The sequence below is a fragment of the Heliangelus exortis genome, chromosome 19, assembly GCF_036169615.1.
Source record: "Heliangelus exortis chromosome 19, bHelExo1.hap1, whole genome shotgun sequence".
Classification (NCBI taxonomy): Eukaryota; Metazoa; Chordata; class Aves; order Apodiformes; family Trochilidae; genus Heliangelus; species Heliangelus exortis.
The window spans coordinates 4,489,388-4,516,134 of record NC_092440.1 but is presented as its reverse complement, the minus strand read 5'-3'; the positions used below and the strand labels follow the sequence as shown (position 1 = coordinate 4,516,134).

Sequence of the window (26,747 nt, the reverse complement as noted above, 5' to 3'; positions counted from 1 at the left end):
ATACTATTACCCTAGCAGATATAAATGGTGACATTATTAGTGCTGGGATCTTCAGATAATTAAAGAGACAGTAGCAGGCTCCTGAGTCTCCCAGTATGAAAAGAAAGATAACCTATATCACCTGCTTCTCCTTTATATTTTCCAATCAAAGATGAAATATTATATAGGTAGACACAGTCCCTGAAATATTAACATTAAATAAGTAAAATATTTGGAAATGTATGAAAAGAGACAAATACCAAGTTGATTACTGAACAGCATTAGACACAAACGCAGAGGAAGAAGGCAGATAGCTTAAAATAAAATATTAAAAAGAAGGGAGGAATGATTTATCATTTTAATAAACTCTAGAAAAAAAAGAATCTTTATCCAAGAGCAGATTAAAACCAACTTCTAAATTAACACCAGGAAAGCAAAAATAGGTAAATACCAATGAACAAAGGGTAGAAATAGTACTATTTACAGAATTGCCAAATAATAGAGATGCCTCTATACCTCTGCTATATTTTTAGTTATAAGGACTAAAAATAGATTTGCCATGTACAGTACAGTTAGTCTCTCTGGTAATATAGTCTACTTCCAGCCAAGGTTTTTATATCAGAATTTCATTATTATAAATGAAATTCAAAGCCAAAAGGCCCAGTGAGGGAAATATTTTAATCCATACAAGGTCTCCATATGCAGTCAAAGTTAAACCTCAAGTGTTTTCCATTTCAGGATAATTACTTTGATTCCTTATTCCGCTCATTTATAGAGGAGGACAATAGTTCTTGTTTCCACAATCAGAGAATTACAGTAAAGTCCACTGTCTTCACACTAAAATCTCTTACATTTCAGAAAATAGTCCCAATGTCTTTTAATAAGTAATACTGGTTGGATCTTATTTTTAAAATTCTTAAGAGTCAAACTGCTGATGAAAGTTATTAAAAGAAATAAACTCAATTTTAGCCATTACATTTTAGAGTGCTTCTTTTTTAACATTCAGTCCACATCTTAATAGCAGGGCTGAAATCAGCTGTACTTCTAGCTATAATTACGTGTGTAATATGTGTTTATGTATTTCTAATACATGGGAGCACTGAATCAAAGCATCTAGCATATGAGTCATTGGGAGTGTGACAGTAAAGGAAAGACAAAAAAAGGATAGCTGCACTTAATCACAATGAACAATCTGTTATGCAATCTAGTGTAGGTTGGTTTGTTTCATCCATCACTTATAGGTCATGACAGTACAATCCAAAATCCTTACCTTTAATTAGGTAAGTCATTAGGATGCTTGTGTATAGATTATAATAAAACTACTGACCAAAATCAGTAAGCCAATTCTACCTTTAGCAGTGCACCTGTAACCTCAAAGGTTCACTTGTAAGCAGTAACTGAACAACTACAATTCTGGCTGAACTGTGTAAGAAAGATTCATTCATATTAATTAGTTTGGTCATCTTATTTCAGATAAGACACTTCATACTCACCACTCATCCATTGCAATAATTTCCTATTTTCAGTGTTTCTATTTTCATGTATCAACATATGTAAAATCATAACTTTGCACAGCTACTACACTGGTTGAAAATAATTACCTTGGGAGGCACTGTCAAATGACTTGATCAGTGTTTTTACAGTAGGAGTTGGCTCTGAGGATGTGGAGGATCTGCGACTCAGACCCATTCCTTGTCTCAGAGCTGCCAAATCTCTCTCTACAGCATTCATGTAATTGTACACTCGACCACGTTCCTCTTCCTGCCTGAAATCAATATGCAGCTTATTTAGGCATTTAAAAACCACTTTAACATGCAAAGTGTTAAAAAAAAAAAACCATCAACACAAATTTAAAGCCAAGTTAAAATTCACGGTCCAAAGTGGTTACATTAGCCTAGTTTTCTTTCCATTATAATTTGGAAACAAATTATTGTAAATTCTTAATATCTGTCAGCAGCTTCAGTACCAGAGAAAAAGGCTATCAAAATCAATCCTTGAAGGCACTACATATACAGTATACAGAAACAAATACCTTTCTTACAAATTCACCTACTTCAACCTCTAAAAGCCTGCACAAAGCAGTTTGTTGAAATACAGATCCTCACAGTGAATGTCCAGAGTCTCAATAAGACTTAGGATACTGGTCTTCCAAAGTTGTACCCTCCTTAAAGAGAAAGTATCTGGTTTTTTTTGCATACTTGCGTGACTTTATTTCCTCCAACTCTTTAGTGAGCTTCTCATTTTTCTCCTGAGCCTCATGTAATCTACGCTTCAGGTCTCCTATCTCTTCCTGGGCCTCAGATTTGATATCATTTGCTATAACCACTGCAGTCTGTAGATCAGCCTGGAACTGCCGCCATTCTGCTGACTCCTCCTGTAAGCAAATAAAACTTTAAATTGAAAGCAGCAGCAAGAACTATGAAGTTAAAAATAAAAGCTACCCTATTCATAGTTTCCCTGTGCTGCTAGTGGAAAAAGATTTGCAGAAACGACAAAGACACTAATCTCTGACATCAGGTATAACCTAACTTACAAATTAAGCTCAAGATGCTTTGCTGTAAATAACTGGACTTTCAGGGTTAGGAATTTATTTTCTGGAAACAAAGAAAATGTTTAGAGAAGAGAGGGAAAATAATATTAAGCTATGCATGAAAGACATAGACATTTTCTTCCAAGCCTTATCTCTGCAGCAATGAGAATTTTTCAGGAGTTAATTCTTTAATGTCTGTAGGGCAACTATTCCCATATGATGCCTGAAATAATTATTTTAATGGTGTCACAACTAATCATACTACCTTTTCACAATTTCACATGCAGGTCTTATATTTTCCACTTTATTGAGTTTTAACCTACCCGGAGTCTCCTGTGAAGATTCTTTATCTCTCTTTCCATGTCATGCTTTTGGTCTTGAAGTTTTTTAACCGTATCTGGAAAGAAAGTCACATTCTCTGTGAGATTTTAGTCAAGGATCTATTTATGTTAGAAAGAGTAACTGAAAAAATTTTTAAGAAAATTACTCAGATAATACATTTTTGTAACCAAAGCCACCTGGAGAAAAATAGAATGAGCTGAAATAATTTGACAGAAAGTGTCAATAGGTAACTACTTCTCAATGACTTCTGTGAAGGGAAACAGACTCAATTCTTACAGAAATCCCAATCTCTTCTCAATTCTCCACAATATTAAAATGACAAAGCAACAACAAAGAGCAAATGAACAAGGTAGGTAATTTAACATATAGGCATCCTAAAAACATGGATGTCTGGGAATTTTCCCTCCTCAGATGTAAGCTGCAGTTACATGAAGTCTTGATTAACAATTTACACTGTGCCACAAAGAAGCTCACAGTCGTCCCTTTAACTGGGATAAAATTCTACTGAGGCACTCAAGAATCTTACATTCTTGTCTATTAAGCTACTATTTGAAGTTGAAACAAGTTATATTTACAGCAAGTGGACAAATCATCCATGAGATCATGTTATGAATGAGATGGTCCCCTAAATCTGTCAGCAGCTATACAAAAGAGCATGCAGCTTGATCACTACCAGCTCCCAGAAGGCGTCTGACAGACTGGCTACTGCAATTATTATTCATATGCTACTATATTCAATATGCAAGGACAAGGTACTTGCTTACTCCATTCTTATAAATAAGCAGCTCACGAGGAATAACAACAAAGCATAAATTTCTTATTAGAGTATCATTTCACTGATCCTTGTTTTTTAGGATGTTTTATTTCTATAGCTTCATGAAGCTATTTCCAAACTGTAAAAACGATGGGGCAACCGACTGAATGCATTTTTTTTTTAAGGTATTATTCCAAGGACTACTGGAAGTAAGTATCTTTCGTGTATATTTGGGATGCTACTTCCACAAAAAAGACTGATGTTACTTAATAAATTCAGGCTGTTCAAAATAAAATCTTGGGGAAAAAAAAATAATTCAGTGGAATTGCATAATAAATTCTCCGAAGTCAGCCTACACCTTCAGTACTCCTGATCTTTTATTATGTGGCTTTTCTTAACAATAAAAAGAAAGCTATCACAGGCTAAATACAAAACAGTAAACATTTCAAATTAGATGCAACAAGGACTAAGAACAGACTTCAGCTGATTTAAACTGATCTACACATTAAGGTTCTTCCACTATGATCCAAAGAATATTTCAACTTTTTGATCATAGAATTCCTTTTCTTTTTTTCACCAGTCCCAAGGAAGGAGTCTTTTAATGCCACAGCCAATTTCTTTACAAGAATGATATAAAACTCAGCTGGCCTGACAACATGATAGCCTATCAGGCTTGGAAAGCTTGAACCACTAAAATTAGAAAGAAATTTATGTATTTATCTCCTCACAAGACCACATAGTTTAAGATGCATCCATCTGATCTCTAAGCTTTGAAGATAAACCTGAGTGGGCCACTCAAATCTCATGCTAACATATTTAAGCAAACCCCTCCAATTTTTTAGCTTGTTTCTATATAGATAGCTTGGTTTGAGCTGAAGTCAGCACTGACAAAAGTAATTCCACACCCTTTTTGCCTTTAAACATATAGTAAAAAAACCTGCTGCAAATTAGATAACGTTCAACAGTGACAGCAGTCGACATGCCCTAAAGAGCTTCCAGTTCAAAGAAATTGTTTTTAAAATAAAATTTGTTCTACTACTAAAAGCAAACTATAGTTCATCTAAAAATAACTACAAATCAGAAACTCTAAATGCATCCAGAGTTAAAGCTTGTGTAATGCCATTGTTTTGAGCTTTTGTGAGATATGAAACGCACCATTAAGTTTTAGTATATTTATGCTTTGAAGTAAAACACAATGGTCTGAATATTCTGCAGTTACTATAAACAATACAGAGCACTTCACAGCAGTTGTTAGAAACAGTCCTCTCCCCCAGTGAATCAAAGAGATTAAAAAATTAAAAAAAAAATTAAAAAATGAACTAAAACAAGCTACCAAATTGCAACAGAATTTAAAATGTAGTGAGAAATTAAGAGCGAGTTAAGTAATTTCACTTTGTACAGCCTAAACTCCATTCTTTACAGTTTGTCACCAATTACAACCTGAAAATCCAAGTCAAAAGAGATTCAGTTGCCTTGTGGTATCTTTCCTGCCTGCATGAGGATAACCTCAACAATTCATCTCTAACACACCTGAAGTCTTTCCACCTCTATGTGCTGCAATTTTCAGTGTGGTACAACAGTTACTTCTCTTCTACCATCATCCAGTCTCCTCCTTTTAAGGACCATAACCAAGAAAGAGATTTGAGATAAAAGGAAAAGTAACTGCTATTTAGGGTAAGTGAAGAACAAGGAGACCATTCTGATGAGTAGACTGGATAATCTAAAATGACAAATGAGCAAGCTGGTTCTGTTTCACTCCAGGATTCAATTATGCCTCAGTGTTACAAAATTATATAGATTTAAATCACAGCTTGACAAGACCTTGCTTTTTAAAAGGTAGAAAAATAAATTAAGGGAAATGCAGACTACAAATGGTAAAGCAAAACATTACCTCTAGAGTTGGAGGTGGGAGGAAGAAAGTAAGCTATCATGGATTTTGTAAGGCTGCCAGAGAAAAGGTATCACTGTATTCTGTAACTCTTACTAATTATAATTAGCAGTTAGAATTTATCATTATGAAATAAAAAAGAGTATCAACATTCAATTGTTTAATTTCAGTAATGTCAGGAAGGAGAGGGGGAGAGAAGGAAAAAGGAAAAAAAAAGAAGCATATAGTTGGATATGCATAATAATTTCAAAATATGACATTACATTTCCTGATAAGCAAAACTAAACTGAGTAATCACAATGCAGGCAAATCCACAATGGGCATGCTTACAGGTTTTGTACAAGTTACATTGGTTTGCCTTGTAATAGAATAGCATTTCAATTTTTTAGCACAGAAATGGCTATCCCAGTATAATCAAATGTACCTAGAATAGTGCCAGCATGACGGTTAATGTAAGAATTATAGCTTCTTGATATACAGAATAGACACTGGTTACTATTGTAGCAAAGCTCAGGTAATCTGCATATTGATTTTGTTTTTCATCTCATCACTGTCAGATAACAGATCTCAGCAAGGGTCCAACACTATGGGGGGTAAAAAAAAAAACAAACCAAAAAAACCCCACCAAAAACTGATATCCAGTTGACTTTTCCAAAACTATGCTAGAAAATACCTAAATCAAGTAATATAAAAATTTAGTTTCACAAATGCTGTCAAGATCCTTTTCAAAATGAAATGCAGCAGAATTAAAAAACTAGTGCTGTCAGATCCATAAAGAGAACAACTCATTCACTGAACATTAGATTTATCAGCTTTCTTGCTTCCATACCCTTGCCCAATAAATTTACTGACTTATATAGTTATAGACTAAAAGAACTTATATCTTTAGCACAAACACCTTGAGCTAAGAGAACATGCAACTAAGATTTTCAGGTTACACCTGAAATGTCTGGCAACTAATGAGACAACCTACAAATACCAATTTTCTGCAAATTAGGAGACAAAGTTCTCTGAAAATAATTTCCCCACAAAATCTTACTAATTGCTTGGAAGAGTAATAGGTTTCTTTTTTCCCCTTAGTCATGGGAGATGACTAACACGGCAGCTTGGCTGCCTGACTACTGAAAGTTTTTTGCAGTCAGAGGTGAAAACCAGAGGCAAGGCGCCATCTAGTGCAAGGCCTGCCCTGGCCCTCACCGCTTCTCCAGACCCTACAGCTGCCTCCATCTCAGCACACCAGGGAGCATATAGAACACACAGCTTATTTTAATGTTTCTTAAGACTTTTTAGACATAATACAGTGGGACTGTGTTTATAACTCCTCCTCCCACCAGTAAGTTCAGCTACCAATTACTACAGTTCCTGATGTATCGTGATGGACACCATGAACACACTGGACATCTTTAATCAATGCCATTTATATCCCACTGGCCCCATCAAACATGTCTCAGTTTCTGCTGGAAGAAATATTTACAGCTAAAATGTAACATTTCAATATTCAGATAACTGTGAAAAATGTTTTTGTTCTATGTTCCTTTTGCTTCTTTTTGGTGTTTAGAAGGCCCAAAATGAAGGGTGCCCTAAGCATCAGTGCTAGAGCATTTCACATCCCTACATTTCTCTTTAGTGTTGATTAATGATTAAATTGAATGAACACTCACCACCTCACCTATGAAGAATCTCTTCTAACTGTAAAGTCTACCTTCCATGAAATGTTCAAGCAATAATTTTCCATCACTTATCACTTGTCATTTATCAATTTTCTTGCCATCACTTTCATTCACCCAGTAAATGTACCATTAAACAAGTTCTCTCCATAACAGGTGCATTAGATTTCTTCATATTTTAAAATATAAAAGTTCACTACAGAAAACTTTTAAGTATCTTTATTACACTTGGCTACTGAGGCTGCAAAAATATCACTCTTCAAACTAATGCTTTATAATACCTAAAGCTACACTAAATTCTCAATATTTAAAAGCACAGAATTCTGGCTGACAAAATACCAGAACTGACCAAAAGTCTGATCAACATCAAGTACCTTGCTACTTCTAAGGTGTGTTTTTCCATCTCTTTCATAAATTTTATAAAAATTCTATCTTCTCTATGTTGTAAGTACCTTGAAGTGCCAGATTTTCTGAGATGCTGTTCTTTGCTGTCGCTTTATAGAGGCTACCACCATGAAACTCCTGTACAAGATTTAATTATCAACCCATAACAAACATCTAAAAGTGCTCAGAGAAAAATAGTTTATACCATTTTTGAGGTGTCATCCTTTCTTACCGCCACTAGATGCCACTCTCCTTCCTGTCCATAACTACAATAATGCTTTTCTTCCCTAAAGGATTACACCAGTCCATCAGCTAGTAGAGCTGGCTTTTCCAAAGTATGCCAAGAGCAAAGAGTAACAAAGCCTGTCATTTTTTCTTGACAATTTCTGCACAGAATGCTGTGGTTTGTCTGCCTGAATTTTTACCAGTTTAAGTGAAATATCTGACAGCTGTTTTGTAGACCCAAAGCAGAAGCATCTGAAAATTAGAGCTGCTTTGTAACTTGGTATCAGTATTTAATATTAGTATTAATAATAAATAAGGAATAATATTAATGTTTTCTTGACTAAAGTGCTGCTTTCTGCATGAATGAAGATCAATTAATAGAAAAAAAATGCAAGTAGAAAAGCAGTCAACCTTTTTAAGATCCAAGTAAGAGCCACTGGCCATGTGTACCTTAGCTTCTGCTCCCAAGTAAATGTCACTCTTTGGTTTTGGAAGAGAAAAAGGAAAAAAATTCAGAATAAAAACCTAAAGCAACTTTGTAAGGAGAAATAGTCATTGTCTTTCAAGCTGACAGCCACATGTCTCATGACACTGAACTCCATTAAATAAACAATTCACCTTAATTAAGACACTACCTTTTCTTGAGAGCAGATCAGTTTAAAATCCCTTCTATGAATATTTCCCTTGTTGTTAAATGCTTTGTTGTTTTTGCTAGCCTGCTTAGTCTTTGTATATCATGGAAGAATAGAAAATATTTGAATTCTGTAAGTAGCACAGTGCAAATACAACTTGCCAGGGTACAGTTGCCCAACTTCTTATTTAGATGGAGACTAATTGCAGAATTCCAGCCTGTGGTAGGAATGTCTGAGCAGTTCTTGGAGATCAGAGAGGGAACTAAAGCATGGAGAGCTATACAAGTATATAGTACACAGAAATTTCATTTTAAGTCCTAACCATCTCATGTATGGTGGCAAGAGTCAACCCATGAATTTTTATTCTAATTTGCTTGAAGTTTTTCAGATGTGTTTTTAGATTCACTGAGCAGTTTTTTTTTCTTGAACAAATCTACCAGAAAGAGCTACATAATGCATCCAAGTCAGCTCTAACATTTGTAACTTTCAGTGCCTCCACTCACCCATTTCTACACTAAAAATACCTTTCTTCAGATGAGAAGAATCATTGATTACAGACATTCTCAAACTACCTGGTAACTCCTAATATTTGGGCTCTCAAGAGTGCATTCTTAAAAAAAGCAACAAAACACTAAATCAATCATCCAGTCTCCAAGAGGCACAAGAAGCACACTATTATTAAATCTGTAATTACAAGTTTTTCTCCTCTCCTATGAAAAACAAACTTGAAAACAGCATTATCAGATGTGATATTTATTTTCAGTTCATAGGTTTTCATTCCCACACCAGCTACTACTGAGACTGGAAAAGCAAAGCCAATTTGAATCCCCACCCCCAGTCTAAAAGGGTAAGACTTGGATTCAGACACATTAAAGGCAAGTGAAAATATTTTCAGTATTACAACATTCTATTTCATCTGTCTTTAAGTATCATTTCTATCATAAGAGAAAGTTATAACACTTACTCTCCAAATCAGATATGATGAGATTGTCATGAAGCTTCACAGCACGATGCTGCTCTACTTCATCCTCCAACTCAAAGATAGTTTCCTTCATGTCACTTCTCTCAGTCTCTTTTTCATCTAATTCTGTCCGAAGTTTTTCTAGAGTCACATTGAGATCCTCAATTTGTTTCTTGGCTTCTTCTTGGAACACTCTGTATTCATCTTCAACCTGGGAAAGAATGTATCTTAGAATGACTAAATTTAGGTCACACTATTAGTTTCATAACTAACAAACCTACAGTGTATTTCTGCAGCCAGAAAAAATTATGGGACAATAAGCCAAAAGTAAGCCTTTAAAAAATGTATTGTTCTAGTGCAACACTTATCCTGAGCCAGAGTTAAACTCTCCTGTTCCAGCCTGCAGATTGTGTTCCCCAGATACTCTAAAAGCAGTCTCCTATGTTCAAGTTAAGCAACAATACCACAGAACCAAGGCTGTGATTTTGTGAGCAGCTGATCCAATGCAACATTTAGCTGCCATGGAAAAAAAGAGTTGGAAGGGAAACTCTTTACCCTTTCTTCCTCTTGCCAAAAACCAGTCTGCTGTCTTCTGTTCTGTGCATCATATTTTGTGCTTGTTGGACCTGTGAGATGACTCATTTCCTTAACCAAGTAGAAGGATTCATGTTTGTGAGTGAGATGTTAGTGAGTTGAAGTGGTTCACAGAGGAGTCTTACAAGCTACTGAAATGAATTAAAAAAAACCCAAACCAACAGAGAAAGCAATAGGCAGTAGACTTCTCCCTCTTAGGAGCACCAAGGCTATTTTATCCTACCTCATCAAACTGAAGTGTAAGCAACAAGCTGGGACCAGAGGCACAGTAACATTAACCCAACAGCAAAAATTAGGGTGCCAGAAAACCAAGAGAAATTAGGTCATGGCTTAGGGTGGGTCAACACATTCAGGCACCAGATTTAATATACAGAATACCCTGCTTTAAATCATCTGTTTCAGTATTTTTTATTTTAATAGCACTCATCAACTTTAATTATTCAAATTATATTTATTTTTGTCCCAAATTAAGGTTAATTCTAGCTGGCAGGAGACCATGACTAACATGTTGATTTGCAACTAATACATAGTTCAGACTTTAAATATGTCAAATTTTCTCATCAGGAAGACATACCTTTGAACACATAGCTGAAGTTATCAAATTTTATTATTATTACTTTTTTATTTAATTATGCTAAATATTTTTACTAGACATATTTACTAGATAAATCAGTTACATTTGAGTCAAAATAGCTGTTCTAGAACTAATGATATGCATTTTGATTCAAAACTAAGTCAACCCAAAAGCTGCTCCTGGCTGCATCATTAGTAAAAAACCTGTGTGTATTTGCCCACATTTAATAATAACTGTTTAAAAGATTCTTTTTTTAACTTTACAGCTAAAATATTTATTCTGTAAGCTAGATTTAATTAGATAAAAATATCTATAAAATCCATTATTTCCTGATTGGAGAGAGAAGACACTTTTCTGCGTTCGTTATCATTAGTTTATACTATGTTAACTGAACCAATCTGAATAAAGTGAAACTTCAAAATATTCTCTCAACATCTGTGAGAGGTCCTACAAGTCACCAACAGCTGAGTTGCCACTTCAAAATTTGACTCCCAGTACTTTCTCAGTGACATCCCTCTTCCACCAGCTTGATACTCATTTCTTGAAATTCTTGCAGAAAGCATGCAATTCAAGCACAAAATTCATAACTCATATTAAATATGGCTTGAATTTGGCCATTGAAATAGGCTGTGGAGTTTAAATATCAGTAATTTTTAAAAAGTAACATGACAGTTAACCTGTGGCTGAATGCATCCATATAATTTGTAAAAAGACCTCCATCATTTTTAACAAATGTTAAGAGAAAGTAATCAATCCTATCACTATAGCCACCCAATTAACCTCAGAATTAATCCTTTGTTTCTAAAAGAACTACAGTGCCCAGCAGTAAGGCACAGTGTACATGGGATGTTAAAATACAAGTTTTTTTAAACACTACCTTAGCAATGGCATCTTGCAGTCGATTGGCATCATTACGAGTGTGTGCCAGCTCTTCCTGCAGACTACTGGCCAGGGTCTCTGCTTTTTCTTTATCCAGCCTGACACTCTCCAGCAAATCTTGAATATCTGACTTATCTCCTGAATTGTGTATAGAATACAATTCAGCCACCTTCTGCTTTTCATGCTCTAACTGAGCTTTCAGCCTGTTCATCTCAATCTGGTCACTGGCTACTGTGGCTTTGTACTCCTCCAAGGTAGACGCTATTGCTGTTTTGCTTTTCTGCTCTGACTCAATAATCCGTTCCATGTGGTGATTTCGTTCTTTTAAGGCCCCTATCATTTCTTGGGCCTCCTTGTTGTCTTGTTCTGCCATCTTCAAAGTGTTGCTCAAGTGCTGCTGAACACCCAGCAGCTGCTCTCGCTCAAACCGAGCATTCTCTGCGAGGTCCATGTAACGTTGCTCCAGCTCCATGTAGCGACCGCTTTTCATATCTTCATCAATTACATATGAGATATGGTGTTCATCTAACAGGGATCGGAAATACTCAATCTGACGGCTGAAGTGCTCCAACTTGTCACTTTGCTGGCACAAAGACTCCATAAGGATTACTTTTTCCTCTCCAAGTCTTTCATTCTCGCTGTTTAGCTCTTGTGTTATTTGTTGCAGATCCGCAAGCTCTTGAAGCGTGGCTTGGAGTTCTTCAGCTGTACTGTGTTGATTCTCCTCCATCTGATGTATCCGTTCTGTCAGACATGCTACTGACACTTCACTTGCATTGCCACTGCTCCCCTTCCTAGATCTTTCTATACTTGGTACACCTTCAGATTCCGAAGATGATGGAGCATCTAAGGCATCATCACTTGATGTCAGCGGTTGATAAACTTCACTGCACTCACTGTCTAAATTATCCATGGAATTACTATGTTGGTTGTCCATCAAAGTGTTTTCATCTTGACTTAACAAGTCTTCCATTGATCCAGGAGCAGAACCTTCCACTGAAGATGTCAGAGTACCACCCCCATCACTGTGGTTGCCAGCTGTAATCTCTGGACTCAAAGACTGGTAGCCAAAGAGTTTTTCAGAGTTATCCAGCCTTTGTTCCAAAGAAAAGCCTAATGCATTCAGCCTGTCTTTTAACATTCGATTCTCATTCTTCAGTTGGTTGAGCTCTTCTCGGATGGCAGTGTTTTGTTCCTGCAACTGTAGCAATGTAGACTCTACATCAGTTGGCTGATGGACAATGATGGCCTCTTTTTCTTCAGACTTTTCATCGCCTTCCTGTTGATCTTCATTAAGTCCCAGCTGAGCACGCATATCCCTTAGCTCATTCCTCAGATGCAAGATTTCCACATCTTTAGTTTTCGCCAACGTCAGGAGATCATTCACCTTTGCTTCCAAGGCAGCTTTGTCACTGATCTGATTGTCTGATTTGGACTTGCTCATCCGGATATCTGATTCTGGATTGGTGCGGCCACGGGAGCGTTTTGCCAGTACCGAGTCATTGGTGCCCTGCCCAGCCAGGGGCAGCTTTTTGCTCTGGCTTAAACGAGAACGATCACGAATTCTTTCTCTAGAAGAGCTTGATTCTTTATTTCCAGATGAAGTGCTACGCTTAGTTGTGGAACTTGTACCTATATGTTGTTTGAAAGTTAGGAACATTAATTTACAATCCACTACTCATAATACAAGCCTGAGTATCTTGCATCAGTAATACACTGCTGAGTTTCAATCACACTGGTAAATATATTTTGTAAAATACATTTAAGCAGTTATACAAACTTAACCATTAATCAGTGAAGTTATATTTTAATTGATTCACGTTTTGCCAATTGCTTTGATTTATGTATTTTGAAAATTATTTAAATGTTAAAGTTTAAAATTTGAAAGGCTCTTTTTTTCTGTCTTCAACAGCCTCTGGTAAACTGTGCAAAAATTGCAGCAGTGCCATTCCTACAAGTTTAAATCTGCTTCTCTTTTCAGTAGATTTCCATGCAAGCTGTTAGGTGATGAACTGCATTTTATGATTCCCCAAAATGAAAGTAAAGTTTTCTTGTATTTTCATCTAATTTCATGAAGACAAGGATAGATTATTGCTACTTTATTTCCAGATGCTTTACAGCTTTGCAAACATTACTCAATTGGAAACAAAGGAATGGAAAGCAAGACATACTTCCATCCATATTGATAACACACTAAACAATTTCTCTTGTCTGAACACTTTCTGAAAGTTGTCTAACTTGATTTCTATACAGCAATTCAAAATGTCCAAAATACGAGCTGCAACAAGTTATCACATCTTAAAATTGTATTGTTTGTGGCATGAACTTTTTAGACAAATCTGATTCTCTAGATTAATACTGTTATCAGCTTTTACTTAGCAGCTGATCACTTCTGAAAAAAACTTACAAGGAGAACCCTCCAAAAAGGCAATTATATTATTAAAAAAAAAGAATGAAGAGAGCACAGGATGTGTTTGATTTGAGAGTGGCCTTATTAACCACTTCATTAGGCTGCCTGGATCATCAGTTCATAACAGGAAAATAAAAAGCCACCCAACTACCATTTTAAGGATTAATATATCCATTTACCTGCAATAGTTTTAGGTTTATTTTCCAGACTGTTCATGGTCGTCCCTGAAGCTGAAGATGATGTTGGTACACAAGTGCTCTTCTTTGCCTTGACACCATTGGTCATTGTCACTCCACCACCACCAGCCATCCCTGCTAAGAGGTCATCGTTACTCTTAGTCTGAAAGAAAGGGAAGAAGCAGCTTTAAGACAGCTGGCTGAGAAGTCTGCATAGCCAACAATTCTTCTGCTAAAGATCCCATCCCTTTAAAAAGTATATTTTTGACTAGTTATGTGTCTGTGCAGGAATGTTGAAAAGTATAAATGCAGTTCACTGAGCAGAGCTCAGTAAATTGAAAGTGAACTTCAACTTCTCACATACGATTGACCACAGAAACTAAGTCATTTCTCTCCCAGAAAAAGTAGTTTCAATACCAGGGAGGAAAAAATAAAAATTAAAGTGTCACAACACAGTGTAATACTTCTCAATGTTGACTGAAAGCTTACTTAAGCATAAGATAATTCTTAGATAATTAAACAACCAAAACCGAGTTAGTATAATGTCCTTCAAATAGAACATATTCAAGCATTTTCTGGTGGACAAGTTCACAACAAAAAAACCCAAGCAAAACAACAAAAAAATCAATCCAACATTAATAAAATACCCTTTCAAGCTGAAAACACTAAGCTACAAACCACGAGAGACTAGGACAGTATTCAGAGGGATGAAAAATGCTTTATCTTTGCCTTGTTTTCACACTTGGTATTAGGCACTCTCAGAGTCAGGATATTTGGTGGACTTTGTCTGACATTGTATGATAGATTGTTCCTGAAACTCCTGTTATCCACAAACATTGCTTGGAATGTGCCATGGTAGTAAGCACAAGAGTCTCAAGAACCAGATTCCCAAACTGAGAATACACTTTTCCTAATAAAGCAAACTCTAGAAAGATGAACTTAAGTCTTATTTGGCAGACCTTATAACTTTTTAGAATTTTTCAAATGGCACATCAAAATATGCTAAGCATTTTTCCTATTAAAAAGGAAAGTTGTTCCTAAGGACAATTAAAAGAAAACAGCTGTGGTAGCAGCATTCCTGGACTAACTATTATTCAGCTGGACAACACATTTGAAGTCTCTACCAGCATCCCACCTAAAAAGCAGTGCTGAGGAATTAAACAGTTGCTTTACATCATGACCCTCAAATTTGGCAGTTTTATAACTTCTAGCTCCCATACATATTTATATGAAAAACTATATGCCAGACATTACAATTCTATGCATTAAGAATAAAAGTACACTTTTTTAATTTGAAATAAAGTTGTATCTCACTCCATTCTATACAGTTTCTGTTGGCAAATGCAAGTTTTGGAAGTTAGGAACAGTGATCACAATCCTGTGAAAGCACATGGATGGGATCTGTGCCATTTACAAAGAGCAGCTGCAAAACAAAATGGAGCTTGGGATGAGAACTTATTTGTTCTGCATACAGTTGTTAGAAATACAGATAATTTACAGCAAGAAACAGGTGTTTGTAAGGGCAAATTCCTCTAGAACAAGAAAGTTTTTACTGAATCATGTAGGAAATTATACAACCTTCTAAAAAGGCTTATAAAAGGCTGGAAGAAAACACACTACTTTGAAGCTCTAGTTCGATGTATATCTCAGCTGGCTTTCCTGCTCTGAAAAAGCCACTGTTCTGTCCAACTCCCCTCCGTGTGCTCACACACTGTGCTGTGTAAACTGAAGCCTTTTCAAAGGGCTACTTCCTCCAAGGAGCCAGATCAGCTCCTTGATCTGCTCTGCTACACAGCCATGCAAAACAGCAGATGCAGAGTAGGTACCAACAGGAGTGCTACAAAGCCCACACTACTTGTGCTGGGGGAAGTGCTGATCACAAACTACTATTGTATGACAATCCTCTGTTAACCTATAACAGAGATTTCATATGATTTCAGATTTCATATGTAAATCAGATTTCATATGTAAACTAATTTTGTGGGCAGGGGGGGGGGGGTGCAAGGGAGGAAAACAACCTCATGAAGCAACTATCACCTAAACCAAAGTATAGTAAAAAGCCACAGAAAAGTGATTTTCTATTTTCTATTTTCATAGAATTGGCTGGGTTGGAAGGGACCTCAGAGATCATCAAGTCCAACCCTTGATCCACTCCCGCTGCAGTTCCCAGCCCATGGCACTGAGTGCCACATCCAGTCTCTTTTGAAATATCTCCAGGGACGGAGAGTCGACCCCTTCCCTGGGCAGCCCATTCCAATGCTTGATCACCCTCTCTGTAAAGAAATTCTTTCTATATCTAACCTAAACTTCCCCTGGCACAACTTAAGACCATGCCCTCTTGTCTTGTTGAAAGTCATCTGGGAAAAGAGCCCAACCCCCCCCTGGCTCCAACCTCCTTTCAGGGAGTTGTAGAGAGTGATGAGGTCTCCCCTGAGCCTCCTCTTCTCCAGGCTGAACACCCCCAGCTCCCCCAGCCTCTCCTCATAGGGTCTGTGCTCAAGTCCCTTCACCAGCCCAGTTGCCTCCTTTGGACCTGCTCCAGGACCTCAATCTCCTTCCTAAACTGAGGGGCCCAGAACTGGACACAGGACTCGAGGTGTGGCCTCACCAGAGCTGAGCTACTGATTCTGCCATCAGTCAGCAAATACGACAGCATAAATGGACTGTTACCTGTCAGCATTTCTACACTGTTGAAAGAGTGGGGAAATTAGATTAATCTTCTAGACACTTATAGTACAAGTACCTGTTATCAAGCCAAATAGGTCAAGACGTGACTCAGCTTGGAAAAAAAAAAAAAAATAGGCTAAGTAAAATACACTATTTCTGACATTAGTCATCTCCAGTCCTTACTGAACAAAGGAATTTAACACAGCCATTCTTCCAACTTACCCGTAAGCTTTCTAGTCTAGTTTGGAAGGCACTGCCTCCTCTGCAGCCAATTAGAGAACAGTTTCTCAAAATTGTAACACTATACTCTTGGAAAAATTACAAACCAGCAGCTCTCTTTTCTTAATACTCCACAATGGTAACCATTATTGACTTCAAAAATCAAAGGATTTTTGTAGATTTCGTAGATTTTTAGTGGAAGAAAAAGCTATGCTATGTTTAATAAACAGATTTTTCCTCAAGCAAGAAGTTTCTCTCCTATACTGAGAAGAGTGCAATCCTGCTTAGCATTATAACCCACACATGAAAATATGAAAAATTTTAAAATATCATAATTAGAAATGCTCACCCAGACCTATTTTGATTTTCTATATCAAAAACCCACTTACAATTCATATTCTGTTTCCCCTCAGATCTTTCTTTCAGTACAACGAAGCCTGAGTGATCACTTCTCCAGTTCATTTCATCTTAGTTTCTCAACATGTACATCCTATTTACTGCACCTCACTCAATTCCCTTTCTATATATATATAATTATTCCTACTGGGATTTTCTTTGATGCTTGCTCTTGCTGCATTTGAGCGCTTCAAACATCAAACTTCATAACAATCTGTAATTAAGTTACTGCATTTTGCAAACAGAATACTGAAGCCTAGACACATGAATACTGAAAACACATTCTAATTTTTAATATTCAAATATTGGTGTCCTGGCTTTCCAGGGACACAGAATGTTGCAGTTCATTTGTATGAAGTACCACTGCTGTCTATTAGAGTTGTGTCAGCATGATCACAAACTCATTAGCTAAAGAAGTAAAAAAAAATGACAGTATTAAAACTAAGAACATTGTTATTTGTAGAGTATTTTTTTACAGGTTAAAAATTGGAAGTGGCTGGCAGCTAACTTTCTACAGTAGTAATGTGTGTAGGGTGGTGGGGGTTCTGAATATTTACAAAAGTCCTGGGCAAAGTGGGAGTCAAAAGCCTACAGAAAAGTAACCAGCAAAAAGGCATTCTGAAGCAGAGGGACAAACCAACCTCTGCAACAGTGTTCAGCTGTACAGAAGGGTGGGTCTCAGTTTCTTCCTGTGCCCATTGTACACACACTTTGAAAACTCCACAAAAAAGGACATATATGCAAAACAATGCACACTGAAAGAAGCCCACCCAAGGCTCAGCACAGGCCTGTGGTGATATCACAAAGGGGGCAGGAAAAAAAAAAACATACTATAATTGAAAATTAATGCTAAATTTTGCAACATTATTACTGACTGAACTAAGAATGCTATTAATTAACATAAAATGTGTATTTCTACTCTTTATAGTGGCCTTTCATTCAATAACCAATGGAAAGTTTTCTGTATACATGCTTTGAGGACTGAAGGTGTTGCAACTGAAGTTATTTAATGTGGCCTTTTTTTTTTTTTTTAAGCTCAAGGGATGTTAAATTAAATTCATAATACACACATCAATTCACAGAGTCTAAGAGAAGAACCTAAAACCACTATCAGAAAAAACAATGTGTCAAATGCAAGATCAAATATAGAACTGCAAAAATCTTTTAAAAAAATACAACCTGTTATTGAGACTACTTTCAAGGTAGTAATATAAATGTGATTTGCCAGTATCAGCAAGTAAGAAAAAAATAAAAATCAACTGCTGTGTAAGTATGGAACACTAAAAGAAAAGATTCACTGTTACTATTAAGCCACATAGTTTGCACAACAGCATCTTAACAAGTAAAAGACATCCAACTGTATGAGTAAGTCTGGCTGTAAAATAAAGCTGAGATAAAAGAATCATTTTCCTTGTGCCTCAGACATACAATTGTCATAAATCTAATCCTACAATCAAACATAGCCAGAAGTGTTACTAATGTAAGCAAAATCACACAAGCATACTGGGTCAAATTTCTTCAGTGTTAGGATCCACCTCCTCCTTTCTATCTCACCAAGAGGTATAACATAAGAAACTTAAGTAAACTCTTCTCTCTATCTCTGAGGGGTTTCTAGAAATACAAAATAAGTAGTGTCAATGAGTATCAAAAGATTATTTAAAGTTAAGAAAACTGCAAGGTATGTTGGGTAGCAGAGGAAAGCAGGGACAACAGGAGAAAATCTAAATGAAACCTGGCTTGCAAGTTCATCAGCAAGACTATTAACCATTCTTCTGTCAAGAAAAGCAAGAAGAAAAGAGAGAAAGGGAACACACCTTACAACTTGAGAAATCCTGCACAGTGATTACAGAGGCACCTCAAACCTTACCACTTCTTTAATTTTAGGTTTTTATTTACCAGTTATTTAAATGGCCTCTCTGGCTTCCTGTAGGTGCCAGTGGTTCAGGTCCCAGTTGCAGACACCAGTCCTGTTCCTTGTTCTGTTCATTTGCTCCAGGCTAGAAGCAGCACTGCCACAGCTCTGCATACTGGGCTGCAGACAGGCTATTAAAGAGGTGGGTCCAGCCATGTTTCCGTGCCAGGAAGGCTCACACCATCCCTCTAACCCAGGTGTGCTGCCTCCCAGGCGAAAACTCCACACCAGCACACCTCCGTATGTCTTATTTTTCTTGGTTGTTGAAAACCATATGTTCCTAAATCTATTGTACTGTTTTGCTAATAGAAGAGAAAACCTCTACCTTTGAACTTGTTCTAAGAGCAAGAATTGACTTGTGAAAATTCAGCTCAAGCAGTACTTCACACAAAGCAAAGGACAAAACAGCTGGAAGAACGCAGCTGCGCTGACCTGACATGGGTCACTGGTATCAAAAAGCTTCTCATGTTAGATACCTTACTAGTGCTTTTTTCATAATTAGTAAATAATCCTGATCAAATCCCATTAGTCACTGGCACACCATTCAAGCATAACACAACGCTGCTAATCACATTCTGCTCGTGTTGCAGAACAGCCAAGTTCTGCAAATTATACTACTTTCCATCACATAACACACTGCAATATGAAAAATACACCATGAATGTGCAGGTCTTAGTGCCCTGCCCCGTGCTGTCCAACTATCTAAAGTCCCTTCAGTTACCTAACAAACCTCTAGTCCAAGCTGCACTAGACATGCCTTAAAATTCTATTCTTTTTAGAGCAGATTTTTTAATAAAATAAAAAAAAACAAATAATCAGAACATTCTATTGGTTATTACCTTCAAAAGAGAGGCTGATGTCCCGGTTTTGGAGAGTTTTGTTACTGTAGACACTGAGGAGCTGTTTTCTGGTTTGGCTTTTTCAGTTGTTTGAGTTTTATTTACTCCAGGCACTTTGGGCACTGAGCCAACACTCCTGCTTGCTTTCTTCATTCTGGGCTGTCTGTTTATGATACATTTACAAACAAATCTACAAGCAGAGAGAAAGAAATTTAAAATGTAAAACACAAACAAAAAAACCAATGTCTTTTTTTTATCATGCTCTACTTAAGACCAGAAGTCCAGAATAGTAGTAAAGACCACAAATCAGAGCCAAACAGACTGCATGTGACTGACCATTGGTTTTTGCTTTTTTAAAAAGTAATTTTTACCAAGAATTAAGCACTTCCTACAGCTACATTCCAAATTATAATTTTTTTTCCAGTTGTCTTTCCACAAATGGCACTGAACAGAGGATATTTTATAAATGACCCATGCTGCTGAGTTTGCTCATTAGGTAGCAAAAGAAAGGCTTATTAGGGCAGCAATGTTCTTTATGTCTGACTGTGGGAAGGAAAATACCGTGGGAGTATTCAGGCAACAGCCTGACTACCAACAACACTGGATCTGAGAGAAGATTACCACCAGCTTGGTAGCTGAAGCACTGAGAGAGTAATGGCAGATGCAGAGAAAAAAAGTATTCTGTAAAAAATTAAAAGAAGTTGAAAATTTTTGAATCCCTGAAACTGTTTATTTAAAAAAAAAAAAAAAAAAAAATCACGTTAATAAACACATGGGATTGTAAAAATTCTAATACCAGTCATATGGCTACAAGGATTATCTCTTACAAGAAACCAGAAGTAAAGTACAATGCCCCATGGTCAGCAGTGAGGAAGTTTTAGCTTCTTTACCTTGCCTGCAAGTTTTCTTGAACAGCAGACATCTGTTAATACTGTCATTCCAGCCATGAGCAAACAAACAAAATCCCAGAAAACAAAACTGACTTTACTCAACCCAGCAGCAGCAGACCCAAATACTGCAGTTATCACAAGAATTGCTAATAGTGGAAGACTGCCTCAAAAAGGGCAGACAAGCCAAAAGCCATAATCTGAAGCATGAACTACCAGAAAGACTAGACACATCTTCTTCCTTCTTGCAAGAGTGAGATAGTTACCAGTTGTTTTCCTCACCTCCCCTGAGTCAGAAGACCTATGACAGAACATGAAGAAGAGGAAACTTCCACTACAATTACTGTCTTGCAGATTCTGAGTGGGAAGTGATTTGGTTTATCTGAGCCCAATATCCTGTGGCTGATTAGAAACATGAAGCACACCTATATTTGTTTCCATCTCCTACAAAGTGAAGCATTTCAAAGGCACCTAAAGCAGACTGATGATTGGGTGCATGAAAAGTGTGACACAAACCCACAGTGATCAGGAGTACTTTGATAGAAGTCAGTAAACCTCCAGGAATTCTGCCTCCTCAGACCCTTAAGTGCTGTTCATAGAAGCAACAGGAAGTTTCATTTTAAGACACTGAAAATATTTGTTTATAGCTTCCAGATTCCCTTTAGCTCTGAAAGCTGGCATGAGCAGACACAGAACACTTTGTTTGCTGTTGCAGTTTCATCATCAGAATGTCAAAAATGCACTGGTCCTGCCATACAGCTACCAGTAATCAGAACGCCTTCACAGAAGATTAAATAACAGAGAGACAATTTGAAATTAAACACTCCTAAGAAAACCAAAACCCAAACCAGAAAAGCCCCATGAAGGTAATATGTTTGCTTTACACATATAATTTTGAGTGGTATGACAGCCTACTAGATTCCACAAGCAGATGCTAATATTTACAGGTAGGACCAAGTTACCACACTTAGAGTTCTAGCCTTTTTCATCTTTCTGAGTTGAATGCTTACTGTGCTTTTGATCTTATTCAATTGAAAACTGAAAAGACCAAAGAGGATAGAGTTGTTTTGTAAAACTGGCATTGTTACTACTGAATGATATTTTGATGTTCTACAAGCTACACAGAAGTTGCCCATAGCATGCTTGAGAAACAATCAAAAGACTTTTCAGCACACACTGTTGTGAAGCTGAACTACATAAAAAAAATTACCTCAAAGGAAAAAAAAAAAAAGATACTCTTGCAGCAAACATACTAAATCAGAACTACAGCTTTCTAACAGCTTGTAGAACTAGAAAACCTCTGCTATAATGAAGGTTAGGTTACTGGCAATGATATGGCTACCATACATTTGGGCTGAGCTTGTCTGGCAATGTAGATAAAGCAGTAGCTCCAGCTGGCAGGCAGACATCCAGCCATGGCCATTTGCAATGCTCATTTCACAAATCTACAGAGCACATTTGTCAAGGCTGACACATCTTGCTAGAGGCCAGATCCACACTGCACACATGATCTTTGCATGCACAGTAAAAGATCAATGCATTTGGGACCCACTTATAGCAAGTAATACAGTAACCCACTGGATGGATCGTCTCAAAAAGAAATACAGACCAACATCAGCTTTTACAGTACAAACCACTTATACTCTTACAAATATTACAGAGCTCCTCACAGTCTTTTGTCACTGATAAGTCAAACGGTTTTCATCCATAATAGATTTTTTTAAAAAAAATGCACGTTTTTGAAGTGTTCCTGAAAACATGGAATAGTATTTGCTTAAAGAAAACACACAGCAAGCAATTGCTGTAAACAAGTGAAATTCAACAAACTAAGTATAATCCTCATGTTTTATCCCAGGATAACTTTAAAATGTCTATAAATTCGGTACCAAAAAAGCATTTCTGATTTACTGAAACTGAAAGGTAAAACCACTTTTCTAGAAATTTCAAAGATACTTAAAAGGACTGGGACAGTTAGGTACCACTGTTCCTGTTCTTTCAGAAAAGCTAAGCTCTAGTAGTTACTTTCTTACTGAAAGAAGATTGTGCAATTATAGCTTAAAAACTGAAAAAAAAAAAATACATGAGTCAAACAACTTGAAATCAGGGCAGGACATTAATTAGCATTATACGTTCTAAAAGCAGTGGCTCACTCAGGCTCCTGAAGTGAATTTATGACTTCTCTGTGTCAATTTCTGCCCTTTTGCCTTCTCCAGGAAGGAAAAAGAGGATGGGGTTTCACTGAAAACACAACACATAAATATTGTAAGTGGAAAAAGTTCCACCTAACCCAGATCCTCAAAAGGCAGATATCACAGGTAAATACTACCTTTAGGATTCTAAAGAATATCACATTCCTTAGCAAGGCACAGTATTAGGAATCAATAATAAACTTGTCTCTGTCTCACATTAAATTTGCAAATAAGAAATTAAATGCTCACTACCCAAATTAATTTTTTTAAGATTAAATACACAACACTAAGTTCACGTGAGAGCTTATTATTTTCACTATTGTTTTAACAAGCAAATAGGGCATATAAAACTGTAGTTTATATTTTGCCCTAGGGAGAAAGAGGGAATTACTGAAAGCTTCCTTTCCCTTTATACACACTTCCTCCCATCTCAAAAAGAAAAAAATGAAGTAGAAGCTTAACACTAAAAAGTTGCAGTGTTATTAAAAGTTGTAACTTAAGACAGTCAAGAGAGATTTTTCCAGGTCCCTCGTACCACACTACTAAACAAAACACTCATCTATCAACAGACACAAGAGGTTACTAGAAAACTTGATTAATGCTAGCACTACAGTATCAATTATGAAATTAATCAGGATGAAAAAAAGCCCAAACAAGACCAAAATATCAGAGAGACTGCGTTTCTAAATTAAAATGTAACTATTTGCTCTAACCTGTATCCTTTCCCAGCCCTCTCTCTTTCCACAGCGCACATAGTACAGGAAACAAAAGAGAATCTTGTTCAGGAACTGCTCTCCTTGCTCTGGTGGAAGCATGTGAAACCAGTCCTGCATTTTATACCAACTGCAAATACAACTCCATAAATAATAATTTTAAAGTGTTTTGCCCAATAGCATGGCTCTGCCCTTAACTGTAAACTGACAGGGTACATCCACCCAGCCAACATGCAATGCTTTCAGGGTTACTCCTATGTACCCTTTAGAAAGCTGAAAACTGAAAGGAAGGAAGGGTATGATTTCTTACTGTGATTATTTTAATCTCATCCACTATTTTATATGCTTATTTATGCTAATACTGCTGTCACAAATGCAAAACTCATTTACAAGAGTACAAAAAATAGTTTCCTGTGCCTGTGAGAGGGGGTTAAGCACCAAAGAAGGTATTAAGGCTTTTGGTTTAAAAGACAAGGTATTAAGAGCTATTAAGCAGTTTTATCTATTAAAAAATTGAGAATTATGAAAATTATAAACAGTCTTATAAATATGTTTAAACAATTCCAGAAAAACAGAAACAACTGATCCCTCAAATTTGAAGATACTGAGTATTTCTGAAAAATCAGTTATCCAAACTGCAGAGGAAAACAGAAATATTTACATCTAAGAGCAACAGAGTCAGTACACTTTCACTCTGCATTCGTACAAGTTCCTTGGTTTTGATATATTTAGGCTGACAACTTTTACCCAAATAATTAGGGAATGACTTTTTAGGTCACTTGAACAGCTCCCAAAAGGCAGAAATGTGAAGAAAAAAAATACAAAATGCAGCATCTGTAGAATAGATTCAGGATTTCCCCTAGTCTCTGCTAGCAAGACAGCATAGTCACCAACAACTAAACAATTGGGATTTGAAATAAGCTACATAGTAAGGCATTATTTTCTGTATAGAAGTAGAGAGCAAGCAGTATATTTCTTTCATTGCTTAAGATCAAGACATCACTTTTAGGGACTTGAAGGTTTGCTGATGCTAGAGGGCTATTTAAGATACCAAGGATAACAGGAAACCTCAGAGAATCACAGTAGTATAAACACCAAGTTAAGTTAAATGTAGGGAAACACAATGCAATCTATCTCTTGGGAAAAAGCAACGTTGGCTTCATATACAAATGTGTTTGGAACTCAGCAAGACTTCACCATTTTGATTCACAGTTTGATTAAACTACCAGTGCAGTGCTCGGAATAAGGCAAAAAACCCAAAGCCATTCCAGGAATTATTAAAGTAAGGAACAGAGAACAAACCATAAAACACAAGTATCACACTCAGCAAAATAACTTCTTTGCCCATCTACCCACACTTTAATTGCTAAGTGCAGCTCCAGTCTCTCTCAAAAAAAGGGTTTTTTTTTTTAATATCTGGAAAAGATCCAGCAAGGGGCAAAAAATAAGATCAAAGGTATATAATAGCTCCCATGAGACATCTCACAGGGAATATTACAAAAGCCCATCAAATCTTGAATGGCATCAAGAAGGAAGACTGGTTAATCATCTCTCCAAGTACTAAAATTAGAGACCAACAAATTAACCTAGAGCCAGGTTCAAAATAAGAAAAAAATGAGCTATATCTTTAATGCAGACTGAAGGAATGCTGTGGCTGCACAAAGTACAAGTGGAAGGAGAGACTGGATGTGCACAAGGGAGAGAAATTCCCTAATGGATGTTAAATAGGTGAGCACAAAGGGCTCAGAAACTCCTCTGAGCCAAAAATAATTACAGGGTGGGAAAAGCAATCAGGGTAGGAGTGAACACTTCTGTTTGGGTTTTTTTTCCTGAGGCATGTGCTTGCAGCCGACCCAGAGCACCAGGTGGGATGGATCCCTGCTCCAGAGAGGGCAGTGTCTGCTATGTTCTTATGCCATCAGGAAGACATACAGATGTCAACTACTTAGGGGTACTGCAATTTTGGAACAACAACTGCAGGCAGCTATTCAGAGAGGAAAGACTTTCTTATTTTTTATCTAAAAAAATTCAAAACAGCCTTTGCAGTTTTCCATTACAAGTTGCAGAATTACAAAAATGAGAATTCTACTTTTAAGTTAAGTTATCCATTCAGCTTTTTTTCAAGTGATATTTGCTACTGTCACTTCTCTTTTAAACAGAAGGGAGGAAAGAGTAGAACTGTGGGCAAGAATTGGCTGTTTTACACTTAAATTTCTCTACTCCTTCTTTGGAGAAAACTTCAGGGCTGTAACTGCTGTGAGCAATGTGTAACCGTTGCAATACTTAACATTCCAGACAAGTGACAGGAACATTTACAGAACTCCTAAACTTACAAACTGGGCTCTAAAACCCTTTCATAATAAAATGAAATGCAGTCTTGTTTGCAATCTCCTGCTTTAAACAACCGTTATTTCAAACCACTGCCAAGAAAAGAAAAGACAACTGTTCATCACCCAAATGCAACTGATTCTTCATAGCATGGGGAATCTGCTCCACAAGGAAGCAGAGCATTGTCCCTAAACCAGAGAAGGTCTTTCAAAATCAGCCATGTACAATTTTAAGGCCAGGGAGTTCGTCAGAATAGCACAACAGGAGATGCACAACTGACACAACAGCTTCCTTTGGTTCCAAACAAACCAGCTCAGTAGATAACCTTTCATTGCAAAGTACCCTCTAGCACAGCTGCTCCCAAAAGTGCCAGCAAGAGTAGATGACCAGTGGTGACCTTTTCCCTTTTGTCCACTGAAAACATTGTCAGCTGAAATCTCGTTATCAACAATTGCAGCAAAGGCTTCTGCTGCATGAAGTTCACAGGGAGAAGAACAGCAGGCAGCAGCCGAGCTCCCATCAGAAACAGGGAGAGGGAAAGGTCGTGCAATGTGCTATTTCAGGAGTTAGACCAGCAGCTCCCAGCACTTGTATGTTACAGG

The 26,747-nt window shown here is 36.9% G+C and overlaps 1 protein-coding gene across 5 annotated transcripts in view; it reads right to left on the bottom strand.

Annotated features, from left to right (window-relative positions):
• The window catches only part of SPECC1L (sperm antigen with calponin homology and coiled-coil domains 1 like), a 98,235-nt gene that overhangs the window by 65,858 nt on the left and 5,630 nt on the right, over window positions 1-26,747 (bottom strand). For all 5 annotated transcript variants that reach the window (XM_071763266.1, XM_071763264.1, XM_071763267.1 and 2 more), the window contains exons 2-8: window positions 20,029-20,218; window positions 13,999-14,158; window positions 11,408-13,041; window positions 9,366-9,573; window positions 2,833-2,906; window positions 2,178-2,353; window positions 1,581-1,744 (exon numbers count right to left, since the gene is read on the bottom strand). In XM_071763266.1, coding sequence (XP_071619367.1) covers window positions 1,581-1,744; window positions 2,178-2,353; window positions 2,833-2,906; window positions 9,366-9,573; window positions 11,408-13,041; window positions 13,999-14,158; window positions 20,029-20,181 — 2,569 coding nt within the window. In that variant the 5' untranslated portion in view covers window positions 20,182-20,218. The remainder of the gene's footprint in view (window positions 1-1,580; window positions 1,745-2,177; window positions 2,354-2,832; window positions 2,907-9,365; window positions 9,574-11,407; window positions 13,042-13,998; window positions 14,159-20,028; window positions 20,219-26,747) is intronic.